The sequence below is a fragment of the Diadema antillarum genome, unplaced genomic scaffold (genome assembly GCF_040938485.1).
Source record: "Diadema antillarum isolate AM-2024a unplaced genomic scaffold, OU_Dant_1.0 seq00000481_RagTag, whole genome shotgun sequence".
Classification (NCBI taxonomy): domain Eukaryota; kingdom Metazoa; phylum Echinodermata; class Echinoidea; order Diadematoida; family Diadematidae; genus Diadema; species Diadema antillarum.
In genome coordinates, this window is record NW_027271445.1 from 2,170,161 (window position 1) to 2,189,423 (window position 19,263).

The window sequence follows — 19,263 nt, forward strand, 5'->3', positions numbered from 1 at the left end:
CCACTTGCAGTTTGTGACTGGACAATGTTGCTACTAATACAAATGTAATATATTAAGACATCGACCACAAATGTAATAATTCAATACACTTTTACATCAAACGTGTGAGTTAAAATTGGAATATTGTCAATGTTTGTTTGTTTGTTTTATTTCCGTACTGAAAAAAAAATGTTTCACTTAAAAATATCAGTTAGAAAATACACGGATTGTGAGCACAGCCAATGGTTCAAGTATAGGAGAGCACGTTTATTATGTTTTTTTTTTCCATGTCCGTATAGTCAATCTCCTCAAACTAATAATGTGATCTGATACAATAGTACCAACGTACTTAAGTTAATATTATTTGGGTCAAAAGTGGTCGTACGTAAACGATGAGATAGCAGTTATTAAATGCGGTAGGAGAGGTATGAGAGAGGTAAGGAGAGAGGGAGAGAGAACAAAAATAGAAGTGGTTCCCAGAAAAAAAAAAATACGGAAGATGTGAAATATCGTCGTCTAGACTTCTGAGAAGGCAAAAGGCTAGGTGTCAGACCTCGTTCTTTTCGATAGTATTCATTTCATAGTACAACATTCATTTCAAAAGAAGTACTCTTACCAAGGGTTTACAGATAAAGAAGACTAGTTACAAATAGCGTTTATAGTTTTCTCACAATGTTGTCGATCTGCTAGAAATAGAAATATATATAAATCATTTTATCTTTCAAGCAAATCATGATTTGCCTTATCAGTTTTCACGCATGGTCTTCTATGACCCAAACAGCAAAGGACGAAGATTACATACCTGACAGGATGATGCTAAAGCAATGGCTGTTGAGAGGAAACCATCGGGCAAGTAGAGGAAAGACAGCTTGAACTTCCGTAGACTTGGCATAGTACACACCCATCGGGCCAAGTCACCTCCTCCTGAGAACTGATGTTTTATGTCCTTTTCCTCTTTGCTGAGATACAACTCCAGATCTTGAATCTGTGGAGGAAAAAAAAAGGAAAATAACAGCAATCAAAATAGAGTTTAATTATTAAGAATGCATGACGAAAAAGAATACATGATACGAATAACGCTGGAATGTGCCTTACACAAGTACGTGCACGCATTTCAAGGGACAAACATTAGATCCAATTATTCACGAATTAAGGATTGAAGAAAACGAAATGTACTCCCTATACTATTCCTGGATACAAGTACAGATAAAAGTATGTTTGTACATTATTCATAAGGAGCGTGATAAACAAATAAATAAATAAAAGGCCAACGCATTTTGAAGTGACTGGCATTATACATTTGCTTTGATTTGTCATTGATATCTATTATCGATATGATAACCTGTGAAATCATGGATTCTCCTGATTAATCAAGTGATCAGTTACTGGGTCGAAAAAAAGTAAGATGTACTCTGTTTTCAAATGAAGACAAAGAAGTGTCGAAAAAAGGTCAGCTGACCCGGTGATCCAAATAAACTTTTGTCATTCATCCTGCTTGCCTAAATTTGTGCCCAGATTTTGCTCAAATTCTAAAACCATTCAAAGATATCATGGCACATTAATACCAACAGGGCAGGACCTACTTAGACTTTTTTCGATGCCCACCCTTTAAAACCAGTGTGTACGGAAGGATTCTCAAAAAAAAAAAAGATAAAACACACACATATATATATATATATATATATATATATATATATTATGCTCATCATATTGGCAATAAAAGGAGAAAAAGGCCAACACACACAGTCCATTTTCTTTGTTCATATTCAACACACAGTTCGCGGTGACAACCATGTCTTGAATATGAAGAGAGAAAAATGAATAATGGGTTAACGTTTGTGGAATTGACCAAATTATCGCCGTCATGGCCATGTTAGAGGTTATGGACCTTTTTGATACATAGTATAGGTATGCATATTCAATTCAATTCAATTCAATTCAATTTTTATTTCCATTTCCATTGAATAAACAGAAAAAATATATACAATACATTTACAGAACAAATTTATAACAATTTCAAAGAAAACGTACAAGTGGTCACGAGTAACAACAGAATTTCGTTTCTAAGGTATATACCTAATACAAAGATTAGAATGGAAATGGAGGGTCCCACTTAAAAAGCAAAGCTTGTAGGGTATGGGACCCTCAAAAAATACGTACACAAAGTCAAAGAAACCAATGTCAACTGACATGAAATTAACTTAGGAAGGGGAAAAAAAGAAGAACAAAAAAAAAGAACAAAAAAAATATATATACCATGTACGTCTGTTGTTCATTATTTCTATTATTATTATTATTCTTATTATTATGATATTATTATTATTATTATTATTATCATTATTACTATTACTATTATTATTATTATTATTATTATTATTATCATTATTACTATTATTATTACTGCTGATACTACTACCAATATTATTTTGATGAACAGGATATGTACTCCTGCAAAATATTGTCACTGTTCCAATACTTGCTACATGTATCACGACATAATATTGTACCTCTGCTTTACATAACTGTGTCATGATGCTCACAAATATATTATCACCTAGCTCTGTGACTTGGCACTGTACTGCACTACGCCTATACCCTACACACTAAGAAAAAAAGGTTCAATAAGGGAGCTAGAAGGGTTCGAAGTCGCGGAAATGGGTGCAAATTACACGATTTGCGAAAATGGTGGAACTTTGCTTCTTATATGGTTCATTTGGGGTTCGATCTTGCCACGGTCATTGACGGTGCAATATTGCGCCCCAAATTAGTATCAAAACAAAGACCTATGGTGTTGCTCGACACTAAAATGCAATATTACATATCCTTGTGCTGATATTATTGAACGTATATTTTTTTTATATCAGGAAACTTAATTTTCTTTCATATTCTATAATCATTCATCGAGAGTATATTTTCAAATTAAGTTGAGTCAAAGATGAAAGGGGTCTACTACAAAAAAAAAAAAAAACTAACGTAGAATACCTGATTGCTTGTCTGGTATTATTGTACACATAACCTAGGAGGTTTAACAGATGGAGTTCCAACTGGCTGTAATTATTCAAATAGTCGTCAGATTTCTATTGCTGTACAAAACAATTCCACAGGTGCATTTGTGCCTTCGCTGATCGGGATTCGATGCCGCCGTCTCGCTGAGCAATCTGAAGATTCATTTTGGACGTTAACATAATTTTGGCTATATTTTGCTTGTATCTATTAAATGAAATGAAATCCTATACTTTAAGATAAAAACATATAAAGCAAAAGTCAATTCTGAACAGAAATATTATTGTGCAAAAGTGTTAATCTTAATCAGAGCTGTTTCTTGTGAAAGTGTTTAAACTGTACCCTGGATAGCCGGCTTATTTTATCACTTTACCTCATGATTCTGACAAAGCAAACTGATATGAATCTTCAAATAGAATTCTCTATCAATAGATACATCAGATTACTGCCAAGGCATGCCTATTAGAATAATGTTCGTTTTATTTCATTTTTTTTTTGCGCAATTTCTATTCGTGTATCCCCGTGTCTTTAACATTCACCTAACCTATCTCTTATTGGTTGGGATGTCGAAACGTAATTACCATTACAAAGTCATATCTTCCTGTTTGTGGTTCATTCTTGCTAAGGTGCAATATTGAGCCCATAACAAGTCTCAAAGAAAGACCCATATGGTGTTGATCGACACTTGAATACAATATTGCATACCGTCGTGGTGCTATTATGTACATGTTTTTTTTAAAGACATCATAAAACTTGATGTTCTCTTATAATTTCATAATCATTCATCGGAGCATTTTTAAATGAAGTTGAGTCTTTGATGAAAGGGTCTGCGAACAAGCTAACGAAGAATACTTGACTGTTCGTCTGGTATTGACCAATCGAAATGGAATATGTCACAGCATTCCCTGCATGCTTACTGTGCGATGATGGAGTCAAACCCTACTACACGCTAAAGATTTTCGCTGCGACTCGATCTCGGGACAGAAAAAAAAGTCAATATTTTTTCAAGGCCCTCAAATCTGGAATTCCATCCACTCTGATGTGAAATGTAAGAAAACGGTACAAAGTTTTAAGAAAGCTTTCAAACGTATTTTACTTGAAAGGTTTCTGGAAGTTACCAATATAATTTTACGAATTGATAAGAGACTAGCAAGATAGGGTGTGTTTGTGAAAATGACATCTTGTGTATTGCTAATATGCGCTGGTCCATTTTTGTCTGTGTATGCATGTGTGTGTATGTGTGAGTGTGTGTGTGTGTGTGTGTGTGTGTGTGTGCCAATGTTTTTCTCTGTATATACAATGTATTTACTTTTCCGGGATTAGTTTTAAATAAGGCCAATTGCCTTCTCACTCACCCCTTCACTTGATATCTTTTACTGTTTGTTTGCTTTGTTTGTTTGTCACATTGTCATTTTATTCATACCATTGTCACATTTTATGTATGCATATTTTATTAAGTGAAAGTGAAGGAAATGATAAACTAAAATCATTTAGAGAGCAAACTCGCGGATATATAAGGGTGCAAACTGCACGATTTATTTGTAAGGGTTGATTTTTTCCCCCTTTTTTCATGGATTCATGCACGGTAAAGCCTAAGGGTAAAATGCATGCACATGAAAAATGTAAGCACATGTTTCCGTGTGCTTGCAAACACCACATTTTAGAATGAATAAAGACTAGCTGTGATAGTGGAATTTCTCATGAATGAATAATAAAGCATTCAAACTCTGGCCATCGTTCAACACCATTGTCAGGGTGTTAACCACATACTTCCATACACACCCATCGACCCCTGTGCAAAGTGAAAATTTTGTACAGAGGGTTGGAAATAGAGCAAAATCTGTAACCTAACTGTGAAATTGATCATGGATTTCATGAAACTGATTTGTGTTTTAAACCACCTCCAACGAAATTGTACACTATACAACTATCTCCCATATCAATGATAGTGTTATCTGATATAATTATAGTTACTGAATTATTAAGAATCAAAAGTGGAAGTTTTTTTTTAACGCCTATTAATCCATAGAATACATTCGATGCAAAATGACATGGATGTTTCCTAAAGTGTCAATTCACGGACCCAGTAGTTTGGTCACCTGGTGTGGGCATGTTCATTCTTTTCTTGAACATGATCTATGAATTCAATGAATTGTTGAGTCGTGCAAACTTATGTGCACATAAGTTGACTCTCAGATGGCTCATTGTACAGCTCGTTCATGCGTGTTTGAGCTGAGCATCTAGCGCAAATTCCATTTCCACAGCAGATCAGCTCTTTTGAGGCTTTTCGTAGCGGCTTACTGCAACTCTGACTTCAAAATTATTTTGTCCACTTCATAATATCAAGACCCCGCAGATTCCTACTACGTGGAAAATGGTGAGTTAAAACATCATCGTAAAGCATGATTTGAAATATCCACAATGTTCTCGACCAAGGCCTTACTCTCAATATTACCCTTCATCAAATTATTTGTATCTGTTATGTTTTTGGTTGTATAGCCATGTCTTATAATGTAGGCTTGCAGGCAGTAATATTAAAATGTTCATTTTAGAGTTCTGTTAAAACTGGCTAGTTTTATGCGTGCTGTTTTCTGTTCTATTTTGTTTTGTTTCGTAACCATTCTGTGGAATTAGAGCAGCTTTAGCGATAAAATGTCTTGCTAAAGACGTCATGGCATTCCGATTTCAGATTTCAGATTCATTTATTGTTCATTTGGGAAATTCTTTTTGTTGGTACATGGGCACATAGGAATATCTACATACATGCATAAACTCACATATATTCATGTACATGTACACATTATAAATGATACAATTTTCACTACATACACAATTATACAAGCATAATTTATACTCACAATACAGTGAACACATACATAATCACACATTTCAAGTAATTCTTTATATTTACCGATCAACAACAAAACAAAATAGTTAAGAAAACGTGGAATCGGATATTCCTATAGGAAGTGTATCCCTAACATAACCTTTACGCCACCTCTCCCCCCCCCCCCCCACACACACATCCCCAAGGATAATAGGGCCTACATCGCGTCGTGCCATACCACATTTGATTAATAACGAATAAAAGGAACGGAAGTTGATGAATAATTGTTGATAAACTTATGGATAAATAGACCAGTGTACTAACTAAACTTATAATGGCAAACATTGCACGCTTATCTTTATGCTGGGATAATTCTCTGTAGTCAGGTAGTGTTAGTGGTGGACATAAGTTCACCCTGTATGCAGCAAGGCAGTGCATAAGAATTGAACTATACATTAAGCTGCCATGGAGAGAGTTATGCAGTCACATTTACATAAGTTAGCTCTTCTGCAAAATTATTACACACGCATGAACAGTGGCCTTGAACTCATGACACTTGATTTTCCTTTTCAGGTATTCAAGCAAGATACAATATGATGAAGTTGCGCGCATTCTCCTGATCACGTAAACTTATATGCAATTCTGAAGGACAGAGTGATTCCTCAACATAATATGTAAGTTTCATTAATGGATTAATCCGTAATACATGTATATGTATTTTCAGGTTATTGATTCATCTAGATTTTCAGCATGTGATATCCGTGAAGTATATTATATTAAAGCTTATTATTACACATGAACGCAGTTTTATCAGTTACTATAACGTAGCCACCGTTTAGTGGGTTGCAGAAAATTTGATAAGACTATAGTGCAATTTTTGATACCATCTATAATCGAGAGATATGTTACTCAAGTGGACCATTGCTATCATTCATTCTTGCCTTTTCCGTTCTACGTCTTCTCAGGGTTTTTTTTTTTTTTTTTTTTTTTTTTGGGGGGGGGGGGGGACTTTTTCCTGAAAACTCCATGATGGACTGTAACTCATACAGGCAGCATCTCTACCCCGCAAGAATCTTCATTTTTTTCTTTTTTATTTATTTATTTATTTATTATTTATTTATTATAATCATTTTATTCTGTTTTATTTATTTATTTTTTTATTATTTACTTATTCATTCATTTATTTTTTTTTTTTTTTGGGGGGGGGGGGTAATCTTCTTTTCTGTAACCAGTATTATCGAAGTAAATCAAATCAATGTTATGAATAAGTAGAGGGGGCTATATTTTCACTTTTTTGTGTGTGGTAGCAGGATTAGAGGTGTCAACCATAATGGGCATCATTACACCCATTGCCATGGCCAGCACCCGGACCATCATCTGTGGCAAGCTCAGCAACGGCTGAATGGCTGAGGTCTGTAGGTTCAAGTTCAAGTTCAAGTTCAAGTTCAAAGTTTATTTCATTTTTCAACAAATAACATATGTTTCACTTCATTTTGTAACAGAAAATAAGGTAAGTAGAACATAGTGAAATAAAAAGAGTATAACACTTGAGGACCTAAAGTAATCATACATTGTATTGCAAGAAAGAAACATAAGTGATCAAAGCGAAATACATGTATACCGTTGTTTTACTAAATGCGAAAAATGGAGGGACCCACTAAAAAGACAGAGCTTGTAGTATGTGGGTCCCTCTGGAGAAGAACATCAACGAAAAGATCCTAAATTGAACCGTCGTATATACAAACAGATAACAAAGTGGAAGAAGTCTGGAAGCCCACTAGAAATTAGATTAACAAATAAATACATTTACATAGACGCGAACTAACATAAAACAGGACTAGACAGCAAGACAACTACTAACGAAAAGGTTGTAAAGGACAAAACGGTATGGACAAGACTGACGAACTGAAGACAAAATAGCAGACAAGAACGCAAACAAGAGACAGAAACAGTAACAGAACAACAGAAACAACATAAACATAAACAGCGATCTTCGGCAGAAGCATGCCAAGAGAAACAGAAGATAGTTGCTGGGGAAAGCGAAATTTTGACGCCTTGAAGAAAGACAAGAAAATAGAAAATAGAGGGATATATGAACCGAAGTAGCACACGGAGAGTCAGCTACTAGACTCTATGGGTAAAAAATTGTATAGATGACAACATTGCAAACCTCTTCGAATAGGGGACAAAGTAAACAGGTTAGTATAAAAAAAGCCAAAAGGTTAATTCAGTATTGTAGAGTCATACGATTGCAATAAAAAAGACTTCAGTCTCCTCTTGAAAGAGTATATGGATGGAGCATCTTTTAAGTCATGATTCAAAGAATTCCAATAATTTGGGCCTACATAAATAAGTGAGTTTTTAGCAAAAATCGTTCTTAAAAGAGGTAAATGAAATTCACCAGATCGCCTAGTGGGATATTTATGAAATGATTGATTTTTGAGGAACATAGAATCAAAAATAGATGGAAGCAAGTTATTACAATACTTGTACATAAATTGCCCTAAATTAAACAAAAACAAATCTGTCATTTTTAAGAGCTTGTTGGAGGCAAACAACATATTTGTATGAGAACATACAGATGAATTACAGATAACACGAAGAGCTTTCTTTTGTAAAAGGAACACTTTGTCTAATACATTCTGATGTGTGTTGCCCCAAACTAATACTCCATAATTAAGATGAGGCAATATTAACGACGAATATAACATAAGTAATGATTTTTGTGAAATATAAAATTTCAATCCATTTATTATACCTATATTACGTGATACTATATTACAAACATTATCAACATGTGATTTCCAGGAAAGTTTGTCATCCACAATGACACCCAAAAATTTGGTATGTGAGACTCTTTGTAGATGAGAGTCATCTAATACTATATTCATACTTAAACTGTCAACAGTGTTACTAAAAAGCATATATTTCGTTTTTTGAGCATTGAGTGATAGCCTATTGGCCCTGACCCAATTTGTCACTTTCTTCAACTCAATGTTGATTTTATGAACAAGAAAATCAATATCATTATGGGCAAAAAATACATTTGTGTCATCTGCAAAATGAATAAAAGAGAGGCTGTCGGATACGCAACAAAAATCATTAATATAAATAATGAACAATAACGGCCCCAAAAGACTTCCCTGTGGGACGCCGCATTTGACTTCTCTGACATCTGAATCATAGTTTTTTATAGTTACAAATTGTTTTCTATCAACTAAATAACTCCTGAACCACTCCAAGGCCTTCCCACGTATTCCATAATGCGATAACTTATAAAGTAAAATATCATGATTGATAGTGTCGAAGGCCTTGGAGAAGTCCAAGAAAATACTAACTAAATGAGAATGGTTATCAATTGCATGAACAACTCTATCAACAAAATGCAAAAGAGCATGCGTAGTACTATGTTTCTCGCGAAAACCAAACTGATAATTTGTAATAACCTCATGTGCCTTCAAAAAATTAATCATTCTCTTATAAATGATTTTTTCTAAAATCTTGGACAATGACGATACTAATGAAATTGGGCGATAATTGCTGATTTCAAACTTATCACCTGCCTTAAATATTGGGATTACTTTAGCTAATTTCATTTTATCGGGAAACACACCGTTAAGAATTGACAAATTGAATATATGAGCAAGTGGATCAGCAACCGAGGAAATAACACCCTTAAGTACAAAATTATCTATATCATCATAACCAGAACTACGTTTATTTTCAAAAGAGGAAACTATATCAATAATTTCAAATCTGTTAGTTGGTGTGAAAAATATGGAATCAGAGTTACGCTGACCTAAAAATTCAGTAAAATGAGTCTCTGTTGCAGGAATGTTATGAGCATAATTTTCGCCTATTTTTGAAAAATAAGTATCAGAAATATTTGCAATATAAAGGGGATCATTAATCAATTCACCATTCACTTTAACTCTATCAATGTCAGAGTTTTTACTCGGAACATTCATGGCCTGTTTTAAAACTTTCCAGGTATTTTTCATATCAAACTTATATCTCGATAATTGCTTAAAATAATATCTCTTCTTTTCAGAACGTAAAATCATTGTCAAAGTATTTTTGTATGATGTATATCTAGTCTTCGATCGCTCAGTTTTTTACATTTTGTACTTATAATACAAACGATTTTTCCTATTAATTGAACGAAGAATTGATCTTGAAATCCAAGGTAACCTGGGTGTTTTTTTATACTCGGTTCTATTTCTTTGTTTTGGAATTACATCATCTAAATGATGATTGAAAATTTCCATGAAATTATAAAAAGATATATTAACGTCATCGCTGCCAAATACTCCTGACCAGTCAGCATTCTCGAGAGCCGCATCAAAACTTGCTAACTTTTCAGGTGAAACTCTACGTCTGAACAAAAAAGATGAAACAGGTTTAGTATTAGCTGGTGTTTTAGGTGTAAAACAAGTCATTATTGGAAAATGATCGGTCATATCTGAAAGAATTATAAAAGAATCGGGGAGGGGTAAAATATTACAAAACAAGTTGTCAATGAGGGTGGCAGAGCGATGTGTGGGTTTAGAAATAAGCGGAAGAAAAGACGAGGACAGAAGTGTGTGGAGAAACTCACTAGAGATAATTATTATCATGCTCAGACTTCAGCAAATCAATATTAAAATCGCCGAGTAAGAAACAATCCTTATTTTTAAAAACGTGTGAATTAGCCAGATCTGAAAAATAATCTAAAAAATCATTAGAATTTGAATTAGGGGGTCTGTATATAACGCCTACCATAAGATTTCTACATCCTGGGATGAAAATTTCTATAAACAAAGATTCAACAATATTGTCCATTCTAGAGATATCTTCATGAATAATAGTATCATAGGAACGTGCTACATACAACGCAACCCCCCCCCCCTCCATTCTTATCAGACCTATTGTTAACAAAAAAATTATAACCCTCGATTGCGAAATAATTTTCTGCATTGGAAGCTAACCATGTCTCACTTAATCCGATAACGGATAGCGACTGACTTGCATCAGATTCTAATAAGAATTTTAAATCATCAAAATGTTTATTCAAACTCCTTATATTTAAATGCAAAAAAGAAAATGTATCCTCAGAAAAATTCTGAATTATATTTTTGTATTGATTCACTGTAATATAATTGCACAACTTATTTTGGGTGATATTATCATTACTAAAATCAAAAGGCAATTCATTTGCAGCAGTGTTCAGGCTATCGGTAACAAAATTATCGTAAGGGGTGGTTCGTATACTGGTTGACCCACTCACTGGGTCAGAGTCTAAGCCTGTGTCCCTAAACAATTCAAAAAAATCATCGTTCGATAAAGAATAAAATGGAGCATTCAAAAAGTTAGCCATAATTACGAATACAAGACGAATCTTTTAAAGTCTATGACATCAACGAGACTAGGATGTAATGAACGAGTGGACAATACAAGAAAATACCCAGTCGCCGTAATGTGGCAAGACACTGGAGTAAGTTACGAACATGGGTGACGTCAAAAGCAGAAGATCGCTGAGGAGACGTAGAACGTGAAACGAGAAGGGGAAGAATAAGGTAAGTAAGAGCAGTGAGAAGAATCGACAGAAAAGGACATAGAACACACACAACACGATAACAAGAATAAATCCAGTGTCTCAGTGGGCTTCCGAGAAGACATACATGCATTGGAAAGGATAAAGAGGAATTGTGAGAGGCAAGCCGATATGCTAGAGCGAAGAAGGTGGGATAACAAAGCCATGTTGTAGTGTGTTTGGGGGAGGGCTCCCGCCAGATACGGAAAATACGATGGGGAACAGAATTATATTAGATGAAATAAAATTGTAATGAATGATAATCCTTCAATGATAACAAGACAATTTAACTGCATAAGAGAATATGTAAGGAGGTTTAAATACATCTTTCTTGAGTTTCGGATATAACATTTCGGAACGATTGATGAAAGAAAGAAAAAAAGAAAAAAAATAATTACATTCATATATAACATCCAAAAAACAAATGAGTTCAAGATTTAGGATTAAAGTATTGTACATGGTAATCAAGAATTGTACAATATAACAATGTAATCAATGAGGCGAAAACGTTTTATAATAATGGCCATCAGACAGAAAGGTAACAGAGATATGTACTGGACGGTATGCTGAGGATGCAAAGAGTATTAGTCCAAGAGCATTAGTTTTAACCTGGACATTTTTGGTAACAAGCTGATTTTTTCAGGATAGGTCCAGAAAAATGTCTAGAATAACATACCAAAAGTCCTCATAAATCCTCTTTGAGCGTTTTCCGCAATCCAAGATGGCGTCCAAAATGGCCGCCATTTCCAGAAATTCTTATAACTTTTCAACCAGCGAACCGAAATACAAAATTTAAATGTCTAGATATATGTTTTTAAGCATGAAGAACTCAATAAAACACATATCAAGAGATGTTGATGCACGCAAGTACGGTAATCCAAGATGGCGTCCAAAATGGCCGCCATTTTCTGAAATTCTTATAACTTTTCAGCCAGGTAACCCGAATACAAAATTTAAATGTCTGAATGTGTGTTTTGAAGGATGAAGAACTCAATAAAATATATATTAAGAGTTGTTGAAGCACGCAAGTACCGTAATCCAAGATGGCGTCCAAAATGGCCGCCATTTCCTGATTTTTTTTTCTCATAATTTTGCAAGTAGACTTCAACTGTACACACTTGGAATGCCGAAATATATGTTTTGAGTGACAGGGAACCAAATATAATACTTATTCGGAGATTTTGAAACACAAAGCACTTAAGCACTTTCAGAAATCCAAAATGGTGTCCAAAATGGCTGCCATTTCCTGTTTTTCTCATAACCCTGCAACTAGGAACCGCGATGCGCACTTAAATGTATAAATATATATTTTAAGACATAAGGAACCCAACAAAATACTTATTCAGTGATCATGAAGAACGTAAGTACAAATAAAACCACGTTAGTTCTTCGCGAAAACCAATGTTGCCCAAAATGGCCGCCGTTTGTTTATCAAGAGACAAAGATATTCAACATAATGTTCGAGATTGAAACTGAGACGGTCCAGTGGAATCTTTCCCTTAAATGTGCACAACACGGGTATAGGTTCGCTTGAATGCATCCCCCACCCTCCCCTTGGGGAAAGGGGTGGCCTGTACAATCATTATTTTCCAAATATTCATCCTGAGGTATGTGCACTTTGTCATTGAATTGCAATCATAAAAATGCAAAACGTCCCTCGCTCCGCCCCTTTCCATAGACTTTGTACACTTTTGAAATTAACAAATTTCCGAATATGTCATCAAAATGTGTGCACTAGATCTTTCACTTACAAAATGCAAAAGTAAGGGTAATTTGCCCTTCCTACAAAACCCTTCCACCGCTCACTTCCCCAATACAAATCAAATACCCCTTTGATTAACAATTCCCAAACATTCCATCAAATGTGTATAAATGATATAATTATTTTCATTTCAGTTCAAGTGTAAAAGCTCCCTGGAGTTGGAGGGGATGGGGATACTGAGACTATGAATCATCTACTCTTTGAGGATGGACAGTCAATATAACACCAAAGGTGCACTAGGCCAGTTAATGATCATAGAAATGCAAAACTTCCTCCAGTCGAAAGGGATCCCCCCCCCCCCCACATCCTCTACTAGCTCATTGCCTTGGATATACTAGTCTTTATTCTTTATTCTACTTACACTTTTTTGATAGAAACAAAAATCTAGTACACTGTATGTCATCAACATTGTGCACCTTAAAACCTAAAAAAAAACACACAAAAAAAAACTCCATTTTGTGGGAGGGTGCATCACCCCATACACCTCCCTTGCATATTTCCATTAATATATATTTTCTTACTTTAGGACAAAAACAAATCTCAGATATTTCACCAAAAGAGTGCGCTAAATCTCTGAATTTCAAATTGGAAAACGCCAAAATCTCCATCGTACGGAAAGGAGTATTCTCCCCACACATATCCCCCCCCCGACACTTTCCTGAACATTTCTTCTAGCGTTAAGTAGAAAACAAATATCGAATATTTCACCAAATAGGTGCAACAGATCTGTAAATTTCAAGTCTGAAAATGTGAAATTATGCCCTCGCGCACTTTTTGTTCCTTTTTTATGGAAACAAAAATTTAATATTTCACCAATAGAGTGCATCAGATGTCCGAATATCAAGTCTGAAAATGCAAAATCTCCCTCATGTTGGGGGGGGGGGAGGGGATCCCCCTTCCACACCCTCCCATGAATTGCCCATTTCCCTGAATACTACTTTGTATATTTCCTACTCTTTGATGGAAACAATTCAATATCTTACCAAACGTTTGCACTATAATATATGTTTCACTTTTGAGTCAAAAAAAAAGAAGAAGATCCCTCGCGTGGGAGAGGAGTATTCCTCCTCCGTGTACCAATAACTATGATTGCCACATTCTCTGATTTCTATTTATAATATAATTTTACCTAATCTACACGACATGAATAAGATAATTTAGACACTTTGTTTTAAGGTGGAGCAATATACAGCAAAGAAATTCACTGTCATGTGATGAATTACACGTTATTTTGTCGCACATGAAGACACTAATTTTCAACATTTATGTAGCACAGACATCAGAAAGAATTGTTTTTACTTCTTGAGTGATAACTGATAGTTTCAAATGCATCTCACCTCATGGTAGACACCAAATGCGTTGGTAATAAAAAAGGGCTAGCACTATTTTTTCATTTCATGTGCTTGAGGTGACGAAAATAGACCATGTGGTAAAAAGATCTAGTAGGCTCTCTGTTTAGCAACAAATCTGATGGTAAAATGTTTCTCTCGTAACAAGGACACACTCCGTAAGTTTAACATCCAATTGTTTTATTTATATACTTTACTCATAAGAACTATTCTTTAAATGAAAAGTTTCTTATAAACTATACTGAGATTTTATTTACATAATTGTGAGATAAAATTGTGACTGCCGGCCATTCTTCACGCCATTTTGCATTTTAGGAAGAGCTCGAGCGGTTTAATCGGGACATGCGTGCGTCAACATCTCTTAACATGTATTTCATTGAGTTCTTTATGTTTCGAAACATAGGCACTTAAATTTTGTATTGGGTTGCCTCGTTGAAAAGTTATAAATATTTCAGGAAATAAATGGCGGCCATTTTGGATGCCATCTTGGATTACAGTACTTGTGTCCGTCAACATCTCTTGATATGTATTTTATTGAGTTCTTCATCCATCAAAACATATGTCTAGACATTTTAATTTTGTATATGGGTTACCTGGCTAGAAAGTTATAAGAATTTCAAAATATGCCGGCCATTTTGGACGCCATCTTGGATTACCGTACTTGCGTGTATCAAAATCTCTTGATATGTGTTTTATTGAGTTCTTCATGCTTAAAAATGTATATTTAGACATTTAAATTTTGTACTTTGGTTCTCTGGTTGAAAAGTTATAAGAATTTCTGGAAATGGCGGCCATTTTGGACGCCATCTTGGATTGCGGAAAACGCTCAAAGAGGATTTATGAGGACTTTTAGTATGTTATTCTAGACATTTTTCTGGACCTATCCTGAAAAAATCAGCTTGTTACCAAAAATGTCCAGGTTTAAGCCTTTTTTGACCTAATGCTCTTGGACTATATGCAGTATACCAAGTGTGCAGGAAATCAGAGGGAACGCCAGTGCAAGCGAGAGAGGGCGGCATAGAGCCGCTAGCTAGCGTCCCTATCGTGTGACATCAACATTGTTGAGACTAAGTGTAAGCCAACATATAAGTAAAAGGGGAGAAGAACTATACAGTGCACATAAAATGCATTTTGAAATAGACAACATGTATACTATGAACATGGGAAGTAATATCCGCACAAAAACAGGGGAAAAATTCAGGTATCAAACAGGATAGTGCAAAATTGTACCTCATGACTTCAGGTTATAGGAACAAAATGAGAATAAGGCTGTAGACAAAGGAAATGATAATTCCCGAGGGACCCCCGGAAACCTCACACTGTCCCAGCGAGACACCCGAAATCTGCCACCTGGTGGCTATGAGTATAATGAACAGTATGAATAAAGGCTTTTGAATATATAAGTGGGACAATTTATTGTGCACTTGTCTGCAAGACGGATCTGTGGTAGCAGGAAGAGAGAGAAGACGAAAAGAAGAGGAGGAGAAGGATAAAAAAAAGGAAAAGAAAACTAACAAAGTACCACGGTTAGACCATACACAATAGACATTCGCGTGATATTTAGGACAAGGCACGTCACCTGTGTGTTGAATGCATAAAACATCTGGAGTAGTTTTAAGGTCCAGTGCGTATTATAATGTTTCAAAAACATTTCAAAACTTCCACTACTACAAAATAATGTACATTTATAGTGCTCAATATTTACGGAACACATTAAAACCTTGTACATTGCACTGTATGACAAACAGTATGCAACTTCTAAGGTATAGCCAAAGAATCGCGGTGGCAGGATAGAACGGGAAGGACAGATTGGGTATTGGTAATAAAACCTCTCTGTATGTTTACAGACTCTTTTGGTACTCTACAAACCGGAGCAAACCAGTGTGGGATAATTATGTACTTTACATAAATTACTTTAGTTCAAGGCATCCAGGGAATGTTTTCACTATAAATGAACAGAAGGGATTGACACATAATAACAAATACAGGCGTCATGGCAAAGGGTAATGGCATAAGATGAAAGTGTGTTTTTTCACTTCACTTGTAAATACAAAAAAGAAGGGTAATGACATAAGATAAAAGCGTACTTTCAACTCATTTGTAAATGCAAGGAGGAGAGGGTAATGACATGAGATAAAAGCGCATTAGCACTTCACTTATAAGTGCGAGAATTTGCTATACATTGTTAGAAAAGAGACCAAATATCACAGGGTGCATGCGGAACAATGCTGCAGTTTTACAAAGAATGGGGTTACGCTTAGTGCGTAAACCTGTCACATTTGGCCTCTCGGATAGGGGCTAATGAATCCCAAATCACACGGGAGGGGGGGGGGGGGGGAGCTGGATATTCATGATGGGTGTGTCTCAACTCCAGTGTTAAGACACACAATAGCCATGATTTAAGTTGGATGTACCATAGAGTGCATCCACTGCAAGGAGTGCATTTTTTAGAACAAAAGAATGGGGTTATGTAAACTGCAAATCTCTAACATCTGGGCTCATCCTCTGAAGAGGTATGGATTTACTTTAATTGAAAACACAATTCTAAGAAATTCCAAGTCGCTCATCTAGAGAAAAGAGGAAGTTAGGATGTGTGCGCCTCGACAATACCACGAGCAATCAAATTTACAACAGCCTTACAATCCATTCATTTGACTGGGAAAGCCATCATTATTTTTGTCTCAATTTTAGAGGGAGAACCAATGCAAGCTGTTAAATTGCATCAAACGGACACCCGGGGTCGAAAGGGAGACGGTATGCTAGACACACACATATACACAAACAATTATTGGGTGCATTTTCAAGAAAAGTAGCAGTCACGGATGAATTTACAAGGTGGCAGCTAACAGTGGCTATGGTGTAACAGGCAACGTGGACGTTGCTAGAAACTCCATAATGATTCTTACATTACACTAATTTCTATTTACATATCAATGGGGATTATACTGAGGAGTGCATCTCCAGTCTGTTCTATCATCACACAATAGGCAAGCCAAAGAGTGTCGCTGTACCTTAGCACACACATACGCACAAAAAAAAAAAAAAAATCTCGGGCTTTGACCTTTTAAAGGATTGAAATAATCATTCATCCAGCAGGCGGTAACAACCTGGTCGCAAATCACCTCCTCTTCCGGGGGGGGGGGGGGGGGGGTAGACCGCCACACATACAAAAGGGATTTTATAATATATTAAAAAAAATGACACATTGCCGAGAAAAAAGTCAGTATTCAATTCCAATGAATTCATCAAAATATCATTTCGACCTCCCTTAGTCTGTAACATAACGGGAAAAGGTAACATTGATGAGTGCGATGATTTATCAGATTGACAAGATACAGAGGGTGAACCCGAGAGAGTCGCCGAATACTTGAACAAATGAGAATATATATGCGAATTACCTTTCAAAGAATTATAACATACATTTTGTCTCACGGACATTAGTGCCCTGTATATCCAAAAAATATATATATATTTTTTTTAAGGATGTAATAACTTTCATCATGCATCCTATTGACTACCAAATAAAATACTCAAACTTTTAAAGTTGAAACGTTCGTTCATCATGTAAGAAGCGTCACACCGGGCTCATCAGAAACGTTTCTCTTTTCTTTTGTAAACTAAATACCAGTGTTTTAAATTGAGTTAATGTACCACTGAATTCATTCCGAGACATTGAGAACAAAAACAACACAAAATAAAGAAAAAACTAATCGTCAACTATAAGAGTTCCAGAGAAAGTGCACACGGAATTTAAGCAATATTCTTGATTGCATTGGCAGTAACATATGTCGCTCTTTCTCTATGGTGAAGAAAAAAAAATCATGCCGATGTATGAATAAAAAAGAGATACTGGCGAAGAGTCTTGTGCCTCATACATCCTGAATTGAGATTTTTTTTTTTCTGTCACCTACTAACTCAGGCTGTTTTTTGCCTGGCATTAGAAACAGCAATATTACATTTATGGATAATCTTATGTGAGCCATAAATAAGCTGATATTCTTGGGTAACATAAAGATTCACAATTTTTCTTTGTTTGGTTGCAGTGTACGAAAAAGAAGACACGTTTTCAGACATCAAATTTCTTAAAATATAATTTCACTGTAGAATACATTTTAAATGAAATGAGCTTACTCTTTCCAGTCACTCCAATTTTTCTGCGGCACTCCATTCGATTTTGCTTTACGCGTTTGAAGGTACACCTTGGTTCCATTCTGCCGGATTCTGGTTGAGAGATTCTTCTCTTGTCGAAGTTTATAGGCGATAGTTGCTAATCGTGCCCGCTCCCGTTTCATATTGGCAGGTAGATCTGTGCGTATTGACACCCTGGCGAAGTTGAATCCGTGAGATACGCTGTCAGCATAGCTCCGGGCGGGGCTGGTGGATCCCAGTTGGGTAGGACTGTCGACTCTCTCCGTGCTTTCGGGTTGCTGGCCGTCTGGAGTGGATTGGGTCGACCTCGGGAAGGGGCGGCGGGGGCTGGTCGAGTTCGGGGATGCTCGTACGCCTGTAGCAGACGATTTCTGTCAGCCATTCGGCCAAATCTGACAATTGTAGGCTGGGGCCCTGTGGGTTGAGCGTCTCTTCTGGCGGAAGGCAGTCGGTGGGCATTGATGACTGGAATTGCCCAGGCTTCCTCTAAATTAGTGCCGAGGTAGTGACAGAAGACATGAGCAATCGTATCATAGATATTTTCATTCCTGTCCTCCGGAATCCCGTAGATAAGGGGATTCTGCTTTCTCTGGTGCAGCTCCAGCGATATCAGTTTTTCATT

The 19,263-nt window shown here is 35.9% G+C and overlaps 1 protein-coding gene across 1 annotated transcript in view; it reads right to left on the reverse strand.

The window, feature by feature from the left end:
* Positions 1 to 745: 745 nt before the first annotated feature.
* LOC139733523 (uncharacterized) overlaps positions 746 to 19,263 on the reverse strand; it is a 666,293-nt gene continuing 647,775 nt past the window's right edge. The window contains exon 8 of the mRNA XM_071644333.1: positions 746 to 964. Within this exon, the coding sequence (XP_071500434.1) occupies positions 746 to 964 (219 nt within the window). The remainder of the gene's footprint in view (positions 965 to 19,263) is intronic.